The sequence below is a fragment of the Alosa sapidissima genome, chromosome 22 (genome assembly GCF_018492685.1).
Source record: "Alosa sapidissima isolate fAloSap1 chromosome 22, fAloSap1.pri, whole genome shotgun sequence".
NCBI lineage: Eukaryota > Metazoa > Chordata > Actinopteri > Clupeiformes > Clupeidae > Alosa > Alosa sapidissima.
Window position 1 is genome coordinate 10,272,934 of NC_055978.1, and position 25,951 is coordinate 10,298,884.

General features: G+C 43.6%; 1 protein-coding gene across 1 annotated transcript; it reads right to left on the reverse strand.

Annotated features, from left to right (window-relative positions):
- Positions 1 to 216: 216 nt before the first annotated feature.
- On the reverse strand, positions 217 to 21,423 carry tmem110l (transmembrane protein 110, like). Its single transcript, XM_042078715.1, has 8 exons — positions 20,892 to 21,423; positions 14,968 to 15,016; positions 12,519 to 12,614; positions 12,310 to 12,431; positions 7,089 to 7,201; positions 5,194 to 5,277; positions 4,221 to 4,349; positions 217 to 1,908 (listed from the first exon to the last, which is right to left on the reverse strand). The coding sequence occupies exons 1-8, from the start codon at positions 21,079 to 21,081 to the stop codon at positions 1,804 to 1,806; spliced, it is 888 nt and encodes a 295-aa protein (XP_041934649.1). The 5' UTR covers positions 21,082 to 21,423; the 3' UTR covers positions 217 to 1,803.
- Positions 21,424 to 25,951: the final 4,528 nt, after the last annotated feature.

Sequence of the window (25,951 nt, forward strand, 5' to 3'; positions counted from 1 at the left end):
TAAAGAAAAACAATCATCAAAGTAAGAAGGGTCAACAGTAGCCAGTCTGTGTCTCTCTGTGTGTGTGTGTGTGTGTGTGTGTGTCTAAGCTGACCCCATGGAGTTTGTGTGATGTTCAAGAGTGCCAGAATGTGACTGATCGGAGTCACATTGTGTCCCAAACAAGAGCTCCTGATTGTGTGCTTTTCTATGGAAAAAAACCCAGATACGTCTATCTTGTGTTCTGTAATCAAAGTTTTTATTTATAGTATAAAGAGTGAACACTGGTAAATAAAATCTCCCCACATACACTCTTGACTCCAGGACGGATACATTTTCCCTCAACAAACATGTTCACATCATCTATCAACAGTTTTCCAAAAGACACAATTCACCAAAATTAATAACTAACTTGATAAACGCAGCATCAACACGCTGAGACACAATTTTTTGGTGAGAGTAAACAAGTCGATGTACAATTTGGCCCCTCGAAAGGAAAAATTACATCAAAATTAATTTAACATTTTCTATTAAAAAAAAAACATCAACAATACGGGTCATCAAAAACACTAGATTAACGTTCATAAGAGGCATGATATTGATTGAAAACATCCCGCTGAAATGTATAAACGGTGTTTTGAAGAAAACATCCTTCATGGTGGTTCAACAGTATACTCTGGACCATTTGTGACAGTTATGGCTTTCCCAAACCCAGTAAAATGAAGCATCACCATGACCACACCTCAAAGATTACAATGACAATGTTTATAATATAAATATTATGATAGACTGAGGATATATCTCGGTGCAGCAGTTGGTCATCATTGTTCTAGAACTTGTACATGTCTCAACATTCTAGATTTTGACTTAGAAGTCAAGAATTGTGTGAATGTTCTAAAATGCTTAACTGATTTGAGGTTAAAAACAGGAATGGTAAAAGAGTTCCTCCAATGCCTGTGAGGATGACCGGTCAAATGCAGCAAGAGCTCAATGCTCGTCAGAAGGGCTTCATCCACCAGCCCTCTATCTGGACAGTGGTCTGATAGCAGCGATTCACACATACACAGGTCCATTCAGGTTTGTCTCGAAGTCTCTTCCCATAGCGGGACGTCAAGTGGATATTGTCATCGGAGTATAACAATGCAGCCCAGGAATAAACAGTGCATATTATGTACACATACAAAAATGACCAGTCTCATAGTGATCGTAATCCCATCAAACAGTGATAATATTCAATCCTAATTTGGTACACGATAACTTGGTCCCGTTTAGGTATCTCACTTACTGTATTTGCATATAGTATACACACACACACACACACACACACACACACACACACACACGAGCGTGTGCACTGATTTAGAGCAGAAAGCAGAATACAAAAATCTAACATTTACATATATGAGACATTCACTCAGATTGTTAATTGAGTGTTTACAGATGGTGCAAGTGTATGTGTGTGTGTGTGTGTGTGTTATTCATCTGTGGAAGATAAAAAGCACTTTTGTTCGTAATTATGACAAACGTTAGAAAGCACAGACTTCTTGCATTTCAGTGCACCATGATATCAAAACACCCCGACCACACAGGGTCTACATGAATCAGACGATCGCACAAGTCCATTACTTTAATTAACGCGCACACACGCACACACACACACACACACACACACACGTTTTGCACATCATGACCTTGATATGTATAAAAATTATAGCACCAGAAAGCATATGTGTGTGTCCTCTATGAATTTCTGGGCTGCAATGAAATATGTGTCTTTGCAAGTATGTGTGTGTGTGTGTTTGTGTATGTGTGTTTCTGGCAGGTCTAGACCTCTACCCAGCTGGGCATGAGTCTTCTATCAGAAGGAGTATAGCAGCCATCATCGCTGTCGTCGTCGGAGTAGAGTTCCGTATCGTCGCCCAGCAACACCTGGAGAGGGAGAGAGAGAGAGAGAGAGAGAGAGAGAGAGAGAAAGAAGAAGAGAGAGGGAGAAGGAGAGAGGGAGGGAAAGAGGCAGTGAGGGAAGGTTAGTTTTCAGAATACCACAACACTTGGTTGAGCCCCCGGTGTAGCCCAGCTGAAAGAGAACCGTGCTGACCGTAAGGGAGAAAGAGAAAGAGGGATAGAGTGATGGAGAGAGAGAGAGAGGAAAAAAAATGACTCGGTCACCTCTTGGTTTATGGCTACACTGAGTCTGCTGTATGCAAGTAGACAGTGGCTGCATTAAAACCAATTATGAGGGCGACGGAGTGGAGCAACACTTTACCATCAGTCAAGTTACACACGCACACACACACACACAGAAACACAATATAGACACACAGACACACACAGGGAAACACAACATAGACACACACAACCACACACACACACACAACACAGACACACACACAGGGAAACACAACACAGACACACACACAGTAGTTGGAATACCCAATCATCACCCTGTTGTCCTCCCATTCTTCCACAACATCACGTTGCAGGCATGTTTCAAATGTCACTTCTCTTCACAGATCAATGGATGATTTGTGGAGGTTTGGCACGGGACCAGGGATGGGGGAGGAGAGGAACAAAGGAACAAATAAATGATAGAAAGAAATATGGAGAGAGTGAGGAAGAGAGGGAGAGGGGGTTTAATGGGAATATGGAGAGGGAGAGATCTACTCTGTGTTCTGTGTCACTGTCTATATGAGAGAGAGATGACTGTTGTAGTAGTGAGAATGCACACACACACACACACATATACACATGCATGGACACAGACACAGACACAGACACACACACACACACACGAACACACATGCACATGCATGGACACAGACACACACACACACATGTATGGACACATGTGTGTGTGTGTGTCTGTGTCCATGCAGACACACACACACATTCATGAACACACACACACATATTGTGGGAGTAGTGCTCACGCTGTTTTCTACAGGGCTTTCTTCTGCAGCCTTCGCAGCCCATTTAATTTCACACTAAAATGTTTGTGATGCGTGAAATTCCCTGTTTCTGTCACTCTTTCCCTCCCACACACACACACACACACACACACACACACACACAGAACAACACAATATTCCGTTAGCACACAGAAGGAAAAACAGAATTATGTGGTAATAATAATCTAAGAGAGATGTCCATTGGCTTAGCTAGTGAGGCAGAGCTAATGAAATCTAAACATCGTCACACTCTGGGCTGTATTCCTCTGGATCTGGGATACTATACAGGAACAAGCAGTGGGGAGAACATTACACCACTTATAATAGATTCACATGGGGCAATCTCACTATGGGAAGTCTCTGGATGTGGAGACAGAAGGCTGTGTGTGTCTGTGTGTGTCTGATGTGTGTGTGTGTGTGTGTGTGTGTGTATACTTGGGGGGTGGGCTAGGAGGTTGTGGAGAAAGTCCCTGACTCAATCTTTCCTGGACCAACACCACAGTGGTGCTCAGATACAGAAAGTACAAACACACACACACACACACACACACTGTTGTATGGAAATGGACGACACGACAGGTGTGGTGCAGGAAACACCTGGCCACTGTGCATACACCATGCCTGGATCTTCTCACATAAATATGAAGTTGTGTGTGTGTTAGTGTGTGTTGGTATGCGTGTGTGTGTGTCCCACGGGACCGGGTTGGCAGAGTCTGATGGGAAAGCTGGGTGAGGCTGTGCCACGGTATCTGATTAATGCTAACAAACGCTCTCCACTCACAAGCCATTACCAGCTCCAAATCCAGCCCATAAACAGGGCCACAGTCTCCACTTCCCATCCGTGGGACACTACACATGATCGACTGGACCACGCTACACACGACATGAAATCACACACACACACACACGACATGAAACCATACAGTTTAGCGTAAAAGATGACAAAAGACATCTTTTGAGAGAGAAAAGAGAGAAATGAAATCTGACATGTGCATTCCATGCATTGTTTATGACAAGCACAAATCATTCCTATTGTCTATATTGTTCAGATTTGTTGCAATTAAATTAAATTATGTGCTTCTGTTTAAGTTGACTTGACAACCTTACGTTTTGATACCACACCTGAGGGTGTCATTTCTGATTTATACAAGAGATAAACAAACTTGCATTCACATAATTTGTGAATGAGTTGGATGCAAACCCAGCTTGTGTGTGTGTGTATGTGTGTGTGTGTGTGTGTGAATGAGCTGGGTGCAAACCCAGCTTGTCACAATCCTGCTGTGCACTCCTCACCTGGGCCTCTTCGCTGGTAACCGACGGCAACTCCTTCACCTGCTTGACACTGTCGGATGGCCCCTCGATGGCGGTCATGGTCTTGTACTTCCTCATCATCAGACTGTCGACCACCCAGAACATCAGGGACTGGGGACACCAGAGAACATTCCAGAACATCAGGGACAACAAACACACCCGCAGAACATTCCACAGATAGAGAACATTCTACATTCTAGAACACAAGATGTCACATACAGAACAGAAGACCTCATAACCCGAGACAGCACATACAGACATCAGACCCAGTAGTCATATACAGAACAGAACCGCCTAGAACCCAAGACAGCACATACAGACATCAGACCCAGTAGTCACATACAGAACAGAACAGCCTAGAACCCAAGACAGCACATACAGACATCAGACCCAGTAGTACACTAAAGATCATGACACCATGCATATCAGACACCACGCACAGCTCACCAGACACCATACACGCTCACTCAGGACACCATGCACGCTCACTCACCACACCATGCACGCTCACCCAGACACCATGCATGCTCACACAGACACCACCACATGTGTGTACGTGTGTGTGTGTGTGTGTGTGTTACTCTCTAGCCCAGACTTGCACCACATGTTTGTGCATGTGTGCGCGCCGCGCGTGTGTGTGTGTGTGTGTGTGTGTGTGTGTGTGTGTTACTCTCTAGCCCAGATTTGCACCACATGTGTGTGTGTGTGGGGGGGGGTGGGGGGGGGCACAGAGAGTCAGCGTGAGGGGGGGGGGGGGGAGGCGGGGGGGCAGAGAGAGAGGCTGAGAAGAGAGTGAAGAGTAAAGGAGTGAAGAAGAGAAAAAGGGAGAGAGAAAGGCAGAGAGGAGAGAGAGAAGAAAAGGAGAGAGGCTGAGACTCACACTGACTATGAAGGGAAGAGAGAGAGACAGAGAGGAGAGAGAGAAGAAAAGGAGAGGGGCTGGGCTGAGACTCACATTGACTATGAAGGGAACGATGAGCATAACCAGGACCAGCTCCACCTGTGGATTTGGGATGTAGTTCAACAGCACCGCCTGCAACTGAACACACACACACACACACACAGTTACAGAGTAAAAGAGAAAGTTAGAATCAAAACAAAAGACAGCATGAAAATGTTATGGCAAGAAGACGTAAAACAGACAACAGTAGATTAAACACACAATATCACCTTGCCTTCTCTCCAAGAACAATCACACACTTCCACAAACATGATCAATACTTGGGGCTCGTCAATGACTGGCAGCTTCCAATGATGAGCACTACAGTGCATGTGTTGTGGCATCTTTATATCTGTCTGACATGATCATGTCACTGCTGCTCACACACTATGATTACCGGATAATCTTGTGATCAGTGTGTGTGTGTGTGTGTGTGTGTGTGGGATGGGAGACTTCCCAACTCTCCAACAGAGAGGAAGCAAAACCTCTCTCTGCTTCCCACAGGAGAGGTGGAGACTGAGTGTGTGTGTGTGTGTGTGTGTGTGTGTGTGTGTATGTGATGCTTGCGTGTATGAGATCCGGCACTGAACTGCAATAAAAGAGAAACTGTATACAACTTCACCCGCGCACACACACACACACACACACACACACACAATATCTCTCCTGTTCCCACGCCTGTTACAGTAAGTGATTTGTCCTCCATCTTCCCTCTAATTCCTTCTCTCCTCCTTTTGTCATCATCCCTTCTTCTCATCCTCCTGTCATTTACTCTCCTGCCTCAACTTCTCCCTGACATCTCGTCTTTGATATAACTCTGACCGCAAGGAGTTCGGTCCATTCTTGCAATGGAACTTCATTCAAAAGTGAAATCAGACGGTTGATCAGCTGTGTTCTAAAGAATGTTTGATTCAAGTTCAGCATGAACTTCAGTTGCAAACTATTTGTTTCTCAGCAAAAGCCACGACCAAACATTAACAAATAGATATAGAGAGACAAAAGCCACGACCAAACATTAACAAATAAATATAAAGAGCCATTATGTGGAGTTCATGTTTGCATTTTGGCAAGTAGCCGTGTAATAAGCGGGATATTGTATAGAACATCTGTCATTATCAGAAAGTGCTACATAAGTCCCTTCAGGACGAAACAAGACCCCTACGCTGGAGGGTTGGAGTCCTGTTCGCCCTGTCGGGACTTATTTTCCGATAATGACCGGCGATCTATACATTATCCCTTACTTAAGGGCCGTTTACACCAAGAATAATACATATAACGATAACTAGAAAAGAAAATATAATTTTCGTTAATATGAATGACGACGTTCACACATAAACTATAACGATAGCGACATGAAGAACGATATCGTTGGGGATCACTTTCAGAGCGATTTTGAGAACGATAAAAAGCTAACAGCCAATCCGAACCCTTCACATTTTAGCCATCACATTCATTAACACAAGGAGAGACTTTGCTTATCGTTGGTCAGTGTGGACGCTTTTATCGTTATGCTTATAGTTATCGTTATGGTTATGGTTATAGTTATGGTTACATTAATCGTTACAGTTATCGTTCCTGGTGTGCACGGCCCTTTACTCTTCTCTGGGTGTTCGTGACAGCACAAGGAGAGGGAACATTCTTGGGGACATCACTTCCTGGAGAGGTGCATTTGTCGCCTGCATTGTGTTTACCGCTCGGCTCAGCCCTATACTTGCGCGGACTTGAACCCGCGACTTGGAAGTCAGAAGTCCAGCGTGCTAGAAATGGAGCTAAAAGCCCAGGCTGCTAGCTCTTCCACTAGCATGTCTCTTAAAATCGCCGGAAGGGAGGTTTTTACCCAACGTACATACTGCTCAGCTCTGCTACCATTAAACATTTGGAGGCGATTGAGGTGCATTGTGGGTACTCACGTTTGTCCAGCCAGGGATGAGGAGGACGAGGGTGACCACACCCTTCTCCAGGATCATGATGAGCAGGTAGATTGCACACTGGCCCCACCATGCACTCGCCCTCGGAGGGTCACCTGGGAGGGATGTAAAGGAGGGGTGAAGGAGATGGAGGGATGAGTGAGGATGGGAGAGAGAGAGAGAGAGAGAGAGAGAGAGAGAGAGAGAGAGGGAGGGATGAGAGAGAGAGAGAGAGAGAGAGAGAGAGAGAGAGAGAGAAATGTTAAGATGATGGAGGTAAGAAAGGGGACAAGAGAGAGGGAGAATGGTGGATGAATGAAAGAGTACAGTACAGAGAGAAGAGATCAGAGGATTGGAATGAAGGAATGATAAAGGAAAGAGATGAAAGAGAGGATAAAAGACAGAAGAGAGAAGGAAAGAAGGGAAGGGAATACAGAGAAATGAGAGAGGAGAGAAGAGAAAATTGTCACATTATTGAATCTGCATGTTTAGCCATAACATAGGCTACCATTTACGTCAAATGACACCACATAGACAGCAGTGGTTTCTCTCCCTGTTATACGAGGCAGGAGTAATGCAGCCGTTTCTTCATTCTGTGTTTTTCCTCTTACATGTATACATACAGCCATATACATACAGACAGACACACACACACACACACACACACACACACACACACACACACCCGCCTTTCATTTGTTCTGGTCTAGACTGACCGTCTCTGTCAAAGTGCATTATTAGTGCTCCAAGTCTCTCATCAACACACACACATCTTTTTTTTCTCTTTCAAAACACACACTCTCTCTCACACTCAGACACGTACATATGGAACCTTATCCATTATCAGCATCATAGTTGGCCCCACAAGACTTCCTTTTTAACATTCCATATGTTATCTTAATGCAGAGGAAGTAGATTGGGGCCCAAATAGAACGTTCAAGCATTGTTTTTGTTTTTATTGTTGAAAGGGTCTATACACGGTCATACACTCGGTCACACACACACCATTGTGTCAATACCAGGTTAAGCATCCAAACATCTGAACTAAAAGTGGCTCTTAGTTAAGTCAGTACCCCCATTGGGGGGGGATAAAAAAGGAAAGAAAGAAAGAAAGAAAGAAAGAAAGAAAGAAAGAAAGAAAGAGAGACAGAGAAGAGACGAGAGGAGAAGAGAACGTGATCAGCCCCATCCTCCGGGGACCACACAGGGGTCTTCATGTGACACAGTTCCCAGAGACACAAAGGCAAACATTCAACTCCATGACTCACAGAGAGAGAGAGAGAGAGAGATGAAGAGAGAGAGAGATAGATGAAGAGAGAGAGAGAGATAGATGAAGAGAGAGAGAGAGAGATGAAGGAGACAGAGATGGAGGGCGGGAGAGACAGATAGAGAGAGAGGAGAGGAGAGAGAGAGAGAGAGAGAGAGAGAGAGTAGGAGAAGCTGAGGAAACAGAGATAGAACTTTGTTTAACCAATCACATGAGGTTAAGGTACACATACTCCATAGGCAGAGAGAGAGAGAGAGAGAGAGAGAGAGAGGAGAGAGAGAGAGAGAGAGAGAGAGAGAGAGAGAGAGAGAGAGAGAGAGAGAGAGAGAGAGAGAGAGAGAGAGAGAGAGAGAGAGAGAGAGAGAGAGACAGAGGATGGAATATATCATATTGCTTGGCAATATTGAAACTTTACAGTCATGCCAATAAAGCTCTTTGAATTTCAACTCGACTTTGAGAGACAGAGAGACAGAGAGAGAGAGAGAGAGACAGAGAGAAAGGAGACAAACAGAATCCGTTAACTTAATCCGTTAATTCGTTATGAAGTTGGAGAATTGGAGACACAGACGGAACCTGACACTTCAGTAGTGGTATGCCATTACAAAAGCATAAACAGAGACACTCAACCTGCAGTGCTGTTGTGACGGTCGTAAACAGTGTCTCTAAATCTAAATTTAAATCTAAATCTAAGTCGTAAACAGTGTCTCATATGTGAGATTGCTGTTTATAGACTTCAGTTCTGCATTCAACACCATAATACCACAACAACTCATCTGCAAACTTGACAAACTGGGACTCAGTACCTACCTCTGCAACTGGCTACTGGACTTCCTCTGTCAGAGGCCCCAAGTAGTACGTGTTGGCAACAATACCTCAAGCAGCATCACACTGAGCACAGGGGCCCCCCAAGGCTGCGTGCTCAGTCCGCTGCTCTTCACCCTGCTGACGCATGACTGCACTGCAACCTACAGCAACAATCACATAGTGAAATTTGCTGACGACACAACTCTGGTGGGTCTCATCACCAAGGGCGACGAGACTCAATACAGGTTGGAGGTCGACCATCTGACCACGTGGTGCAGGGACAACAACCTCCTGCTGAACGTCAGCAAGACCAAAGAGATTGTTGTTGACTTCCGGAGAGGTCACACCCAACACCTGCCACTGACCATCGACGGTGCTGTGGTGGAGAGAGCGAGCAGCACCAAATTCCTGGGGGTGCACATCAGTGAAGACCTCTCCTGGACCACCAACACTGCATCACTGGCGAAGAGAGCTCAGCGCCGCCTGTACTTCCTGCGGAAACTCAGGCGAGCAAGTGCTCCACCAGCCATCATGACCACATTCTACCGAGGCACCATTGAGAGCATCCTCTCCAGCTGTATCGCTGTGTGGGGCGGAAGCTGCACTGAATACAACAGGAAAGCCCTGCAGCGCATAGTGAACACAGCTGGAAGGATCATTGGTGCTGCACTCCCCTCCCTGAAGGACATTTACACCACCCACCTCACCCGCAAGGCGACCAAAATTGTGAGTGATGCAAGTCACCCCGCTCACAATCTGTTTGATCTACTGCCCTCTGGGAAGAGGTACAGAAGCCTGCGCTCCCGCACTACCAGACTCACCAACAGCTTCATACACCAAGCTGTAAGGATGCTGAACTCTCTCCCTCCTCTCCCCCCTCCACCCTCAGCTACATAACATCCTGGACATTGGACCCACAATGGCCGCCTGCACTACTCCACTTGCACACTTGCACACTTGTACACTTTACAACTTGGTGTTGTTGTCCTGAAAACTTCCACTATGCCACTTTCTTTATTACTTAGGTCAAACAGAACTACCCAAGCCTTTTATTGGCCTGACTTTGCACTAGTATTTTATTGACTGTCTACGCACAATTTCAACCAAATTTTGCTGCTCTTATTTTTTCATTATTATATGTGCCCTCTTATTTACTTATTTACTTACTTTTTTGTTTACTTGAATGTTATGTTTGTCTGTGGACTTAAATTGGAAAAATATGTCTTGTCTTCACCGTGGGATAGTGAGAAACGTAATTTCGATCTCTTTGTATGTCTGGAACATGTGAAGAAATTGACAATAAAGCTGACTTTGACTTTGACTTTGACTTTAAATATGCAGTCATGCGCACACGCACACACGTTTTGTTGCTCCGGCAGCTGCGTCGAGTTTCCCACTCAGACGTTGGCGGGGTAGTTATGGGGTTATTTTCCCCTGTGCTGCTGCAGCTGGGGCTCTTGGCCGGGTAACTGAGACACTCAGCCATGAGCACAGCGCACACAGCAGCAGGGCTCCTTTACAGGTCATAGTTAGAGCCACAGCAGCCCCTAGTGGTGTGGATGAGGAAGTGCGTCATGCCTGTTCACACCAGGTTGGTCGGGATTTAGAGGGTTTAGCTTCAGCCAGTTAGCATCATGATTGGTCGCAGGGCCGTCACAACCGGGGGGGCATGCACACATCTGCTTAGGGCCCTGACTTGAACCCCCCCCCCCCCCCCCCCGAACGGCTGATTATAATGTACTTAATCCACAGAAATGACAACTGTGTGAGCAATCCCCTTCAATTCTATTATTTATTGGTCATATGCAGGAAACTGCAACAACAATGTTGTCGGTATCCCCCTAACGAGGCACCAGCCTGCAAAAAGGTTGATTTTTGAGCGCAACATATGAATCATGGCGCAAACGTACAGCCTTCTTCAGGAAAATCAAACACACACACACACACACACACACACAATGTTTTTGGGTGCTATTACTGTGTCCAGTCCTGCGACAGCTGTGTAAAGACTCAGAGGCGAGCAGACCGCAGGACTTTACAGAGGTTAGTGCCTCTTGTGGTGGGAATGGGGAAGTGGTTCTCCTTCAATACCATGACAGCACTGTGCAGTTCTGGACAAACAGAATTCCTTCTCAAATACGCTGAAAGCCTAAACTAACACTTAACAAAACAGCAATAAAATGTTTTTCACACAGCAATTATTCAAAACAACATTTGACTTTTTTTTACATTTTACTAAACTTAGTACTTTTTTACAGGGTCTATTCCCGGGAAGCCCTGTCCTCATCTGAAACAGCACCCCTTGTGGGGAAACGGTGCCGTGCACACTGTTACAGTGTTTTTCCACTATTTTTGTGCACTGCACTGCTCTTGCTTAAGAGATGCTGGGAAGGTAAACATGCAGCCCACTTGAAAACAAACTGGAGCTCCACCGCGTGACCTTGGTGTTGCTACTGGCTTGTTTATCAGTTGGGCTATACAGACACCTCAACAGGGACTGAACAGTCTGCCGGCCACTCACAGCTCATGGGTGACTCATGTGGAACTCATGACTTAATGATTTCAGTCTGTTTGCTTTGTTGTTTTTCACTCTGTTCCCGTACGGGTTTGTTTGTTTTGGTCACTTAAAACACCACTTCTCAACGTCACAGAGAAGACTACTGTATAGCCTACTGTAGGCTATATATTCGGTCATTCAAGCAATACGGAATAAGTGTTTACACCAAGTTTTGGAAGAAATTAATAAAAAAGTGAAGATGCTGGGAAAAGTTAACATTGTTATTTTACTACCCTAAGAGCACTTTATCCTTTACAATAACATCTTTTCTTTTCAGATCTGTAATTTATTTGTGCCAATTTACACACTTACAAATATTTTAAATGAATGGAACCTTCATGTCGGAATGATAAAGAGTCCAAGTGGGAATATCCGCACTCTGGAACGGCTCTCATCCAATCAGACACTAATACAACGTTTGATGGGACCCAACTGCTGTATAAACAGGGGTGCAGACATAGGCCCGCAATCTTCTTCCAAAGGGGAAGAGACAGACAGACATCCCATTTTCCCTGATGGTAAAAAGACTAAAAACATCACAAAGACACACGCACACAAAGACACACACACACGCACTGAGAGAAATGGATGCGTACCATATTCTCCGAAGGTCAATAAGGTGCACTGTTTATGCTCCACGATGCGAGACACCACCTTCACCCCCATCCAGATCACCAGCATCCCCAGAGTGGCATCCAGGATGAAGTTCATGAGGTACCTGACAACATAGGAGCACACGATTGGCTGGGGAAGCTGATTGACAGGTGCATGTTAGAGGCAGAGCCAATAAGAATGCTGGACTCACAGAGAGCAGGCGTCGGCTTTGGTCAAAGTGGACAGGAAGATGTTGGCAAAGTGGATGAAGAGAGCTCCGATGGCCTGCTTGGAGGTGTCGTAAAACCTGGAGAACAAGGAAATCAAGAACAAGAAATGTTGGGAAATGCTGGTGTGTGTGTGTGTGGTGTGTGTGTGTGTGTGTGTGTGTGTGTGTGTGTGCGCACGTGCAAAAGAGTGTGTGTGCAAGGAAATGAAGAAGAAGAAATGCAATAGGTTTGGCAGTTAATTTTGGTGATATTTTGTGTTGAATTTGGGGAAACCAATTGTTGTTTCAGTTGTGTTGAGCTATTGAAATGGTCCTGGTTTGTTTTCTCAAAACAAAAAACTTCAAAAGTGTGTGCATTTTGCTTAAAAACCAACATTGGTGCCAATACTTTTGTCAGTGACTATATAATACTATTTGTATTTAATTACTAGATGTACCGCAGAGCGGTACAAAATATGACCGCCGCCCAGTCCAGCACATTTTTTCCACAAAAATAAAATCACGCTGAAAGGCCTATATGATTCTAACGGTCTCACTAAATTGCATTATCCACACTCAGTTCTCACTGGTATCTGCTAGACAACAAGTACCAAAACATGATTAGTTTATAGATTTCACATGTAAAATTGATTTTATACAACCCCACCCCCATCTTGCCTGTTCATAATTCTGAGAAATTCTTGAATTGTGTGCATGTGTGCGTGCACACATTTATGTTTATGTGTGTGTGTGTGTGTGTGTGTGTGTGTGTGTGTGTGTGCGCGTGCTTGTGTGTTTGTCTGCGTATGTGTGTTTGTGCATGTGCATGCATGAGTACATATGTCTACTGTGTGAGTATGTGTCATACGTATGATTACTGTGAATGTATGTGTGTGCGTGTGTATCTGTTTATGCACATGTGTGCACATGGAATGGGTTAACATGACCCCTGGAGGCAAACATAGGGAAAACATTGGTCATCCTAGGCCCTACGGTTCTCAAGATATTCACAGAAAACTGTGTCTGCCCTACCCTCCTTTCGGGGGGTCCATTCGAGCGGGGGGGCTACAGATCAAAACGAAAAACGATGGTTCCATGCTATCCATGTGGGGTTACATGCCCACTAAGTTTCGTGTACCCCGGTCTTTCAGTGTCCCAGGAATCCTTGTTGGTGTACGGTCACTAAATGTACACATAAATTATTTTATTGTAAGGCCCCCCATGAACGAAAGTTCACAAAACTTGGCATGCATTCGGAAGGTGTCATAATGATCCTACACTTTCAATTTCGTGCAGTTTTGACCATGTCAGCCAGAGATATTGTGATGAAAACACCTAATTTTTTGCTTTTTAATTTTTAACTAGGTGGCGCTATACATGAAATAAGTGGTAATGGGATGGGTTGACATGCCCCCTTAAGACCAACATACAAAAAAAAGGTGGACCTCCTAGGCCCTACGGTTCCCGAGATATTCACAGAAAACTGTCTCCGGCCACCTACAGGCCAGTTGGTGTATAGTAACAAATTAATTTATTGTGTGGCCCCCCCATAAACGGAATTCTCCGTAACTTGGCGTGCATTCAGAGGGTGTCATAATGATCCTACACTTCAAATTTCGTGCAGTTTTGACTATGTTAGGTCACAGATACCTGCGATTACAACACCTCATTTTTACTTTTTTGTGTTTAACTAGGTGGCGCTATACATGAAATGAGTGGTTATGGAATGAGTTGACATGGCCCCTTGAGATCAACATACAAAAAAAATGGTCCTTCTAAACCCTACGGTTCTCGAGATATTCACAGAAAACGGTGTCTGCCCTACCCTCCTTTCGGGGGGTCCATTCGAGCGGGGGGGCTACAGATCAAAACGAAAAACGATGGTTCCATGCTATCCATGTGGGGTTACATGCCCACCAAGTTTCGTGTACCCCGGTCTTTCAGTGTCCCGGGAATCCTTGACGGAAATTTGGACATGCGGAAAAAAAAAAAAAAAAAAAAAAAAAAAATCTGACTAAACCTATATGACCGGCGCTTCGCTGTGCGGCGGTCATAATTATTTCTAATCATAATTTAATAATAATTCATTATTAATAATAATAATAATAACCTAATAATAATATACTTTAAAATACAACCAAAGCAATGAACCCCCGTAGGAAAGATTCTAGAGCACTTTGTAGTTCTTTAATCCTTGCCTTGTAGTGCTTTATGTGGAACCTTACATACTGCACATCCACTCTTTAAACACAGACAACATGAGCTCTCTTTAAACGCAGACAACAGCCTCATTAGGATCTTTCCTAAAAGGCATCAGTTTGCCAAGCTGATCAAGGTGTGTGGGGTGTGTGTGTGTGTGTGTGTGTGTGGTGAGTGTGTGTGTGGTGGGATGGGGGGGGGGGGCTTTCTCTTTAGTTCTTTAATTCCTAGAATGCAGGGAAAGAGTTCTCACCAAATCTTCCACGGTCTTCGCACCCCAATAGGCTCACGAAACCTCTTCACTGTAAAGACACACACACACACAAATATATACACATTAATGTCATAGTAAATGCTAACAGTACGTTTGTGTGGTTTATGATATAAGACAATGACCCAGATAGCAAGAGGCTGGCGGACCACTGTCTGTCCACTAGGGACATAGCTGGCGGTCCGCTGCCATTTTGCTCATCGGTTCTCTGGCAGTCCGCTGGCGGGTTGCAGACAAATTGCCCAATATTTTGCCACTATTGGTCTAAAATCTTTTTAATTTGTTCAGTTATACTCCATATATCATTTTTATAACGGCGGTCAGTCTCCCGGGAGCTCCTTCGGGTACAGTGCCTTGCTCTAGGGCACAGCAGGGACAGCCAGGAATTGAACCCACAACTTGTTCTGGCTACCGCATGCTAGTCCAGCTCCTTAGCCACTACACTACTACTGCATGCTAGCCCAGCTCCTTAGCCACTACGCTACTACTGCATGCTAGCCCAGCTCCTTAGCCTCTACACTACCACCGTCCACTTACATTTACATGTAGTCATTTAGCAGACGCTTTTATCCCAAACAACTTACAGAATATGTACTGTACTGAATAACATTCACACAACAGTGCAGAGGAGACCTTAGGTAGGAATTACTACTGCAGCAGCGGTTATGTTTATTGATTGTCATGTGTTGACTTATCTACAGTATGCTTCACTATCTTTCTTTTATAATGGCATATAAAGGTTGGTTACGGTTATGTTTATTAACTATGTGGCATCACATGCAGGGAGGTGGAATAAGGAAAATGGTGTATTGGTACTCTTTTGTCTGCAGTTTGCATTAAAGATCTGTTGTTTTAAGGGTGTGAGTTTTTGAACATTCTAACAGAAGATTCCATTCTGCAACAATTCAAGATTCTAAAATTCCATGTTAACTTCAATGAAACAGGATATTCTTTAGAACATTTCTGTCACATGGAGTTAGTCTTGCCATTCATTTACAGTGTGAACCTCCCTGCAAACCACTTCCTCCTGTTTGTTTTCTTAAAAAAAAAAGTGTCAGTAGCTCTACTTGTCTGAAAATAACTTCATAACATCTATTAATATCTAGCCGACATACTGATCTATAGGACATTTCTGCACTAACAAGTATGCAGGAAAATGCTAGTAATTTGTTAGACATACTGAGAATTTTTCATTACCTAAGGTAACATAATTATGCATATGACATATGTTTAGGTGTAATTAAAGTCGGACATACTCACTATTTTATAATTTCACACATTTTAGCACCTAATTTGTTGACATGGGTTGCACTGCTGCCTATGTTGAGTGAGTTCCTCAGCAAAGGATGGTTTATGCAACAGCCCTTCCCAGAGAGGAAGGGTCAATCATGTGATGATGGTTAACCCATCAGCAACCATTGTGGTCATGGGGATTTTTGTAATCACAATAATGACACTATTCTAAAAGCATGATGTAAAGGGTAAACCGCAAATATATCTCAAATCCCTTGCAATTCACAACTGGGTATTGTAAGCTTCTGCTTCCCATTTTCCATTTTGGAAAAAGACCACATTTTAACATTTTAAATTTAGGATGATGATGAAATTAAATACATTATCTTTTCACTCTACATTTTGAATTGCACCATGGCTATGAATACATTTCAATTTTTTGACGTCAAAACCAGGCAGCACCCTTCTCCTTCAAACACACTCTCAAGCAATCAACTATGGAGAAATGGGACAGAGTCTAGACCTGCTAGAAGAGCACCTGAACAGAGGTGTGTGTGTGTGTGTGTGTGTATGTACTCACATGTGCGATATGCATGGAGGCATGGAGGTGTGCAAGTGTGTGTGTGTGTGTGGTGTGTGAGAGAGAGAGAGAGAGAGAGACAGAGAGAGAACACACCGAGTGTGTGAGAGGCAGCAAGACAGAGAGAGTACATGGACTGAGATTGTTCTCAAATGAATAAATGAAATCCAGCTGAACTGAACTGAATGGTGATCAGGAAGCAGAACAAATTCTTCTGATGGGGAGGGATTCTAACCATACATCCATGACATTTACATTCATTTAGCTGAAGCTTTTATCCAACGCCACTCTCAGGCACAATAAATAAATGAAATGAAATTCAACTGAATTAAATGGAATTGAATTGAATTTATTCCTTTCTTTGCTCTCCTCTACCTCCTTCTTCTACCACTTTCTCTTTCGACTACACTTTGACTAGTACTTAAACCTTCTGCAGTCTCATCCTCTGGTAATAGCGTTGATTAATTGATGCAGTATTAATTGCTGCCTAAGGTGTCCTCTGCATTGTAGTTTGAATATTATTTCTCATTAAAAGGTTTCTGCTGAATGAATAAATGTAAAATGCTGATGAGTTGAGTTAAATGGTAACGAGGCTTCGGTAGGCCCCTGTAGTGTCGGCGTTGGCAGTTGTAGAGCAGAGGGGCGTGTTTCTGTGAGCGAGCGAACGAATAACAGGAAGACGTGCGAACAACAACGAGGAAGTGAATTCTATCACACACCGCTCCGGCCGCTCTCTGACAGGAAGTGACTTTTGCAAAATACAAATATTTGTGCTGAGTGTGACCATAAAGGGCGTTTTCTCTCCCTCTCTCTCTTTGTCGCTCTCTCGTTTCTCGCTCTCCCCCGCTCCCTCTCTTGCCTGTTCACTCTAGTCTCTCTATTGTACTCTACTTTTCTCCTCCTTCATGACCAGTATCTCTCTCCCTACACGCACCACATCTTTTCTGTAATGCAAATGACGGCGCTGAGTGACTGTGCAAGGGTATCACAGAACAGTTTGTAAAAACAGTAGGCCTACTTTTTCATTCTCTCTCATTCTTTTACCCTCCCTCCTCTCCTCTCCTCCCTCACCATCCCTCCATCCTTTTCAGGTCCTGTTTCACCACTTCTCTTTGCAACGAAGCAGACAAGACAACTAAATGATAATAGAACTCTTCACCACAGTTCTCACCCACGAGTCAGGCCAGCTAACAGCCTTGAGAACCTGTGCGAACACAAAGCAGTAAAACTTGATCCTGACCTGTGTCGGCAATGACCTCTGCTTCCTTGACTACAGTTTGAACTCTGCATTCAGTCATCTTTTGTTCTCATTCGACATATGAGCTGCCCATCTTGCAGCACATATAAACACGTCATCACCTGTATCATTAATATCGCAATATGACAAAATTCTAATTATGGGAAGGAATTCTACTGGTATATCGATAACAATACAATATAGCCCATCCCTAAGACATACATGGCCAACACATAATCAAGCAATCAATGATGCAATGCAATGCTTGACTATTCAGTAATGGATTGGTTATCATGCAGTCAGGTCGGCGGTGCCATGTGCCAATACGAAAAACGAACCGCTATGCCAACTCATTCATTCCCTCTGCTATGAGACTGTTAAATGAACATCATACAGTATAAGACTTTTAAAAGAATACACATAACTACAACAATACTGGTTCTTGCACCCCGCTGCTCTTTTCCGTCACTGGCAAGTGAAGTGTGTGTGTGCATGTGTGTGTCTGTGTGTAGCTGTACACAGGTGATGTATGACTGCTGCAGTACCTACTTACCTATTTGTCTATTTATTATTCTTAACATTGTATACATTGTATGCTAATGCACTTTTTACCTTTTAACCCTTAATGGATGCGTTGGCTGTAAACCGAATTGCCCCTCGGGGAATAATAAAGTTATCTAAACTGAACTGAACTATTCTGCAGACACACTTCCTTCTAGATTCTTCTATTCTAACGAAGTACTGTGTGTGTATCAATTAAGTGCCAAAGACCACCTTTGATTTGCCTTATCTATTCAAGTCATGCAGGCATCAATAAAGAAATTGACACACAGGGAAATTAACATAAGGTTAATCACATTTAGCAATGATTAGTGTCCACTGTGAGTTCAGTGACAGCTGCTAAATGGTTTGATTAACTGTCAAAACACACATTTTTTTCACCCCTTTGTTCTCTCGTGTGTGTGTGTGTGTGTGTGTGTGTGTGTGTGTGTGTGTGTGTGTGTGTGTGTGTGTGTGTGTGTGTGTGTGAGAGAGAGAGAGAGAGAGAGAGAGAGAGAGAGAGAGAGGGCAGTGGGGGTTTGTAACTGGGTCATATGGTCCAGTGCAAGTGCAAACATGAGACCTGCTGAAACAGCAAAATAGAAAATAAATAAATAAATAAATAACCACAACACCCAACCACAAGCTGTAGCGAGATAATATCAACCCCACTGGCCAGAAGACTCTCACAGCCAACTGTCTGGACTCTTCTAAACCAAATAACATCATACAACATGAGATCCAACAGAAAGGAGAAAAGAGGCTCCTTCCCTCCACTCTGTGAGGTCATATTGATTGACAGCTCCTTGGCTCCACCCCATGCACTGGCTGAAGTAATAACTGACAAGTCAGATGTCTCACTGGCTAACATGGTAATAAGTAACCAAGTTAATGAGGTTGTCATGGAAAAGAAAAGTTAACCAGTCTCTCTCTCTCTCTCTCACACACACCATTGTATTTTCAACATACTATTCTTCTAGTCATCACTGAGTCATACAGTAACACAGAAGATATACATTCACCACACAATGCAGATATGTTTCCACTCCTCCCTCCCTCCCTCCCTCCCTCCCTTCCTTTCTTTCTCTCTCGGTCCTTCTGCTGTTCCTCGCAGTACACCGTCTCTTTTGAGGTTCTTCTCTTACTCTCTAAACTTCTATCTCTCAATCTCTCCCTATCTTTGTGCGTCACATCTTGATAGAGGACATGGGCAAAAACGTGTCAACAAAAGTGTTTCTGTTTCAGAGCATATCTGGCATCGGTGCTCAAATACAGTCCGGGGTTTACAATCCCATAATACCCCCCCATGTGACAGGAAAAAAAGGCCTTACTGCTGTACTGCTGTCCAGGGGTGGTGAAAAGTGGGGGTGGGGTTCAGATACGACAGAGGTCTCTGTGACACACCTTCACTAAAACACACACACACACACACACACACACACACACAAACACACACGCACACACACACCTAGCAGCAGTGCCAACAGCCAGCGCCTGCATGGCATAAATCCACCAAAGTCTTCAGCACACGACTCCGCTGATTGACATGATACAATATTTCAGTGCGGACTGACTGACCACACAAACACAGCCAGCTCCTAAGGCCTAAAACACATTGAAATGAATTCTGCAAGTTGCCCAAAACCTATTCTCCTCCTTAGACACAAACAAACAGACACACAAATACAACTCAAGTCAATCCTTCACTGCTTCCAAGCAACCACTGAATGCACAGTGCAGTGGATGTTGTCCAGCGAGAATTGGACTTACGCAGTTTGTAGGCTAATGCATTGTTTTGGTAATAGGTTTGTTATGATCAACTCAAACAAACTGGTTTCTATTTGGTAATATTACGCACTGGAATTGGACCAGTGACAGTTGGATTCATGCATTTTGCACCGCATTGTTTCAGACTTAAATGTAGACAAAAGGCTCACAGACTGGGTTGCATGCAGCCTCTACACACTAAAGACTGGGGCTCAGTTTCCATTTTGTAATATTGTGCACTGGAATCCCCCAAAACAAATAATGACGAACTTTTGAAATGAAGCGTAGTACAATCAACAATGACACTTATCCTAAAGGATCAAAATGCATCCAAGCAGGCTACAAAACAACAGCCACGTGTTAACGGGCCGGCCGACCTATAGGAAGAGCTACAATAGTCAGCTGAGACACTTAACATTCCAACAGGCTGATCGCAAAACAACGAATGCAGTAGGCCTAAAGTATTAATAATAACGGAGCAATGTAACAATTATGCAATAAAGAGTTGTCTAATATAGGGATAGGCTCCCTGTGAGATTTCTCACGTACACATTAGAGTGCTGAAAGCTACAACGGCGAGAAGCCCTTGGATCAGAACTCCGAAGCCATCCATTAAAGAGCCGTTATCGCAGCCGCGCGGCGTTGCCTTCGTTATGTCGCTCATGTTTGTCACCACGAGCATCTTGCTTCGTAAAAGTCTTCTCACGAGGAAAATGCCGTTATATCCGTACATGTCCATGTCTCTTGATTAAAACTCTCCCTTAGACAAACAAAGGACAAGGGCACTTCTTCTTCGATAACACAGTGCGAAAAACATCCAAACCGAGGAAGGACAAACGAAAGAGAGAAAGGCAGTAAGTTAATCCCCGTCAAGCGACATAACTTCACCCTAGAGCCAACCAAATGTGACTCAAAAGACGTGCAGATGGCGTTCTGTTGGGAAAGTTATCTTCGAAAAGTTGTAGTCAAGTTGAGACAAGACGGCAGCCGCCGCAGCTTCCACTTTCCCATTTTCGTGTTTTCCAGACCAACAATAAACCGAGCAGATACGCGAGATGCTGACGTCACCTCCTGCTTCGGTCAGAGAGGGAGACCCCTGGCTTTTGTTTGGAGCAGCGTTGTAATGGTGTAGGTTTTTGAACGTTCTAAGTTCCGCAACAATTGAAGGTTCTAAAATTCTATGTTGAATTCAATGAACCCAGATATTCTTTAGAACGTTCGTTTCTCAACATTCCCGTCACACCGGTGTGACGGTACTCCTTTAAGGGTTAATGCGCTCTGTCCCACTCGCGGCAGCGCAGACGCTGTTATGATACATTGTCAAACGTGCCTGTCTTCCCACGGCACGTTTTGTTTTTAGACACTTCCAAGAATAAGATAGCCTACTGTCAATAGCTAAGCTCTGCTGCATACAAGTAGGGCATTGAGTGGTTCTGTTTTTTTTTTTTGTTTTTTTTTGTGTGTGTGTTTCGGCCAAAGGAACTAATTACTATAGGCTAATTACTATAAGTACTATCCTATAGGCTATCACAATAAAGAAATTGCATTTTAATGCAAGAATCAAACTGACAAAGAGAAAAGGACATATTGACTAATCGGATATTGGCCTTTGGCAATTCGTCTGTGAGGATAGCTGTTCCCTAAAAGTCGCCTGAATCAGGATAAGCTGAATTTGATGAAGCAACCTAGTATTTCTGTGACTACTGACTTCTTCGCCGGAGATAGACTACCTTGGCCGGTGTAGAAACAGCTGCCGTCGTTGCGACACGTGTGTTAGTCAATACGCAATCCATCAACTGCCACGTTTCTGATAATGTAAACTATTGCTCCACTAACCGGTCACCTGGTCCAAAAAATCAATCCAGTTGATGGAGTGTGTTGCTTTAGAAATGAAGCCTGCCTAAAATGAGACTAATGGTCTTTGACTGGAACTTTAGGAAAGTCGAAGAAAATTAGAATAAATAGAGAAACAGACAAACAAAAAGACATATAGCCCGCTTTCTGATCCGAATGTATCTTTTAAGCAAGTATATGGTGACTATTTTTATACGATTGTTAGGTTTATATCAGAGGTTTACGCTGGGTCATTTCTTTCCATTGGTGGGTGCAAGCTTTTCATGCTGTCCGCAAAGGTGCCATGGTTGCTTAGATCTCAAGGGTAGGATAACAGTTCTTTCACTGCGAATGGCAAACCACAATGATCGTGACTTCAATTATATTTTCGAGGCAGACATAGGCCCGGTGTCCACAGAGAAAGAGGCAAAAGAGGCTATGCCTATTTTACCAAATGACAGCCTGTCTGATATAAAACCCACGTCAGATCAGTGATTAACAAGCCAATCCGAATATGTGTCGCGCACATCAAGCTACACCATCTGGCCAATATTATTAACTAAATTGTATGAATCAAAACGTTTGTAATCAGTAAGTGTCCTTTTGCGGATTGCGATGTCCTGTCCTGAATCTAGCATAGGCTTATTTTACTCAACAATATAGGCTAGCTTCGGTAGTAGGCCTAATGGTAGAAAATGTTCGGCACTATGTAGCCTAATGCCACGACATAAATATGGTAGGATCATCTATCGAGCATTAATTTATATCTTCATCTTTCATCTATCCATTCGTCCATCCATCTATCTATTCATCCATGATCCATCTTTGTATTCTTAATTCATATTTAGCTACTGCTCTTGCCCACATTTAGGATACTTATCCCACTAGAATCATACTGCGCATCACACCAAATGGGAAAAATGTGTGGCGAGGCTTATGCTTTAATTCCATGGCCAGTTCGCGGAATGCAGAAGGTAATCTGTGGTCTGCGCGCGCGTGCTTGCTAAAGCCTCGTCAGATTAGGGCGCGCGAGCTCCAAACCATCTGTTGTCGACACCTCCCATCACCTGCCCGCGCACAGGAAACCATGGTCATGTAGGCCGCGGCGGCGGCGGCGCGCTCGAGGTCATCCACTTACCTCTTTGGTGATTGGGGATAAACTTCACGTGGGGCTGCTCGCTCTAACCGCGCGTTCTAATTGAGTGGCGTTGCATAACAATGACTGATATCTTCATCTATTGAGAGACAATGCAATGACTTGCGAATTAAAACGTGCACATGCAAAAAAGGTTTTAATTTACAGATTGATAAGTGCGTCGTGTGCAAACACCCATACGGTGGGACTTAATATTCTCAACTATTAGCCTATATCTTCCATAAAACGATATGCCGTAGGTACTATTATTTCTTCTTTAAACCTTGATTACACATTTTTTCCTCCCTCATATATATCCGCCAAGTGTTTACTGTAAGTGAGAAGGTGGAATATTCCGGTGTATCTGGGCGTGTTCTGGCCGCTAGAGGACAGCGTTGGCGCAGAGATTCGTTATGATAAATCCAATTTCATTGTTTTTCACAAAGCAAAAAAATATTTCCATCATCACACAATAAGAGACCGGGTGAATATTCTGCAACAATAGTATATTATGGGGCTTTCATATGCATATTATTACTGTTGAATTCTGATGACTGTTAAATAGCCCAATATTGATGTTGGAAATGTCAAACTGAGGTGACGAGTAAAGCTGGGTTTGGACTTCGATCTGTTTTACGTCCGGCGCTTTCACCCACGCCCCTACCCCTACGCAAGGTGGTGGACGTGATCGTCATTCCCTAGAAATTAAATGGCATGGATTCGGATTAGCCTATAATAAGGGTCCGAATAAACTTCTGAAAAAGTCAAACAAGCGGACAACAGAACAAAAATATATAAAGCCGGTCTCAATAGTGCGCTGTGGATGGCTGTGCGTAAAATATTACTCCTTAACCAATGTGGTTAATAAAGTTTTCAAATAGCTACTGACCATCCGAAATAACTGATTTAGTCTAATCATTGTTTTGATAAATAAGCATACGGCAAAGATAAGAGAAGCCATTCTATTTCAAGTTACAGAAGGCACCAAATTGCATTTTAAACTAGGTGCAAGATGCACTTTCCGCCGTTATAGTTACATTTCCAACACCCTTGGTATTTTTACACTGAAACGCAGTCTTCACCTCCAAACTGTAAACATTTAATTAATTTCATTCATTTAAAACATTTGATAAACTTCACACTTTCTAAATTGTTCTTAAGACATTCCTGGCAAATGCGTAAACTAGGCTACATTGTGTAATCAGCTCTAGTAGCCTTCAGCAAATACGTGTTCACACGATAGGAGCCAAAGGCCCTCTTGACAGGGGGAGGAGGCTTCGGCATTCTATTTATAATTGGCCGAACAAATTTTGCAACTGCTGTAAAGGTCGATGAAGGAGTTGGCTTGAAAATAATCTGAAGATTTTTAGACATGCGCAGATGTAGGATGCCATATTGGAAGGAGGATTTGGCTCGAGCAGCTGAAAGAGACACGGCTCGCGCTGTCTTCAACCAAACGAAAAGAGCTCGTGAATAAAGACGTGAAAAAAAACTTGATTGCGGTAAGATAAATGATCGCTTTTGGCTTCTTTAAGTTACCATGAAAGTGCTTAGTGTAGAGTTACTCAGTTCTCCCCGAAACGACCAACACGAAAGCTTTTTCCTGTGTAAAATATTTAACTGGTCGGAGGCTCGTTTCGCGGAATCAGAAATAGCGAAGCTTTCAGTGGGCAAGTTGTACAAAGTGTCATTATGTAGCGCATGTAATTATGGCTTTTCGGCAACATCAGAAATGCATTAAATCTACTTTCGATTCCCTCGCTCGCGGTTTAACAACATTAATTTGCGGATTGGATATGTGCAAATAGTTAAGAACACCAAAGTGTTTTCGGTTGACTGACATAAAATATGTATTTTTCAGGTCATTGTGTTATGTCATTGAGTATTCGAATATCAGGCTGTTGTCGATTGAAGTTCGACAACCTGTCCAAGCCGTGTTGAATTCCCAGATGACACGGTGTTTTTCTTCCGCATAAAAATGTAAACTTAACAAGACTCGATTCGAAAATGCCTTGTTTTTCGCTCAAACGTGAGAGTGTATGTAGATGGTAAACCTGATGGGCAGGCAGAGTCGCTAGTGCACAGCGAACGCGGTGATATGTCAAAGCCACTTTCAACATGGCGGTTAAGGTGTGTAAAACTGCACACAAAATCTTTGAATAGGGAAAAAATAAAACGATGCGACATAACCATTCGATTTTAGTTTCGTTCGGTGCACATTGACGTGCTCTACTGAATTAAATTCGAAGCAAATGTGAGGCTTTGTCGTCCGAGTTTTTTTCCGCTACAATACTTTTAGACTGTGCAAAGTACAGAGGCGGCATGCTGAATACGTAACGACCCAAGGAGGTCTGCACACAGGGAACCGCGGCGATACCCCGTCACACACACACACACGCGCGCGCGCGCACACACACACACATAGACACACACACACACACACACACACACACACACACGCACACACACACACGCGCACACACACACACACACACACACACCAAGCAGTTCCTCTTTCGGTTTTAACCCTCGTTGCAATTTTCACATAGGCTATTGTATTATTAATACGTGTAGAAAACGCACTGTTAACCGCCCTTCCATTTTATAAAAGCAAAGCTCTTGGAGAAGTAAATGTTTTCGA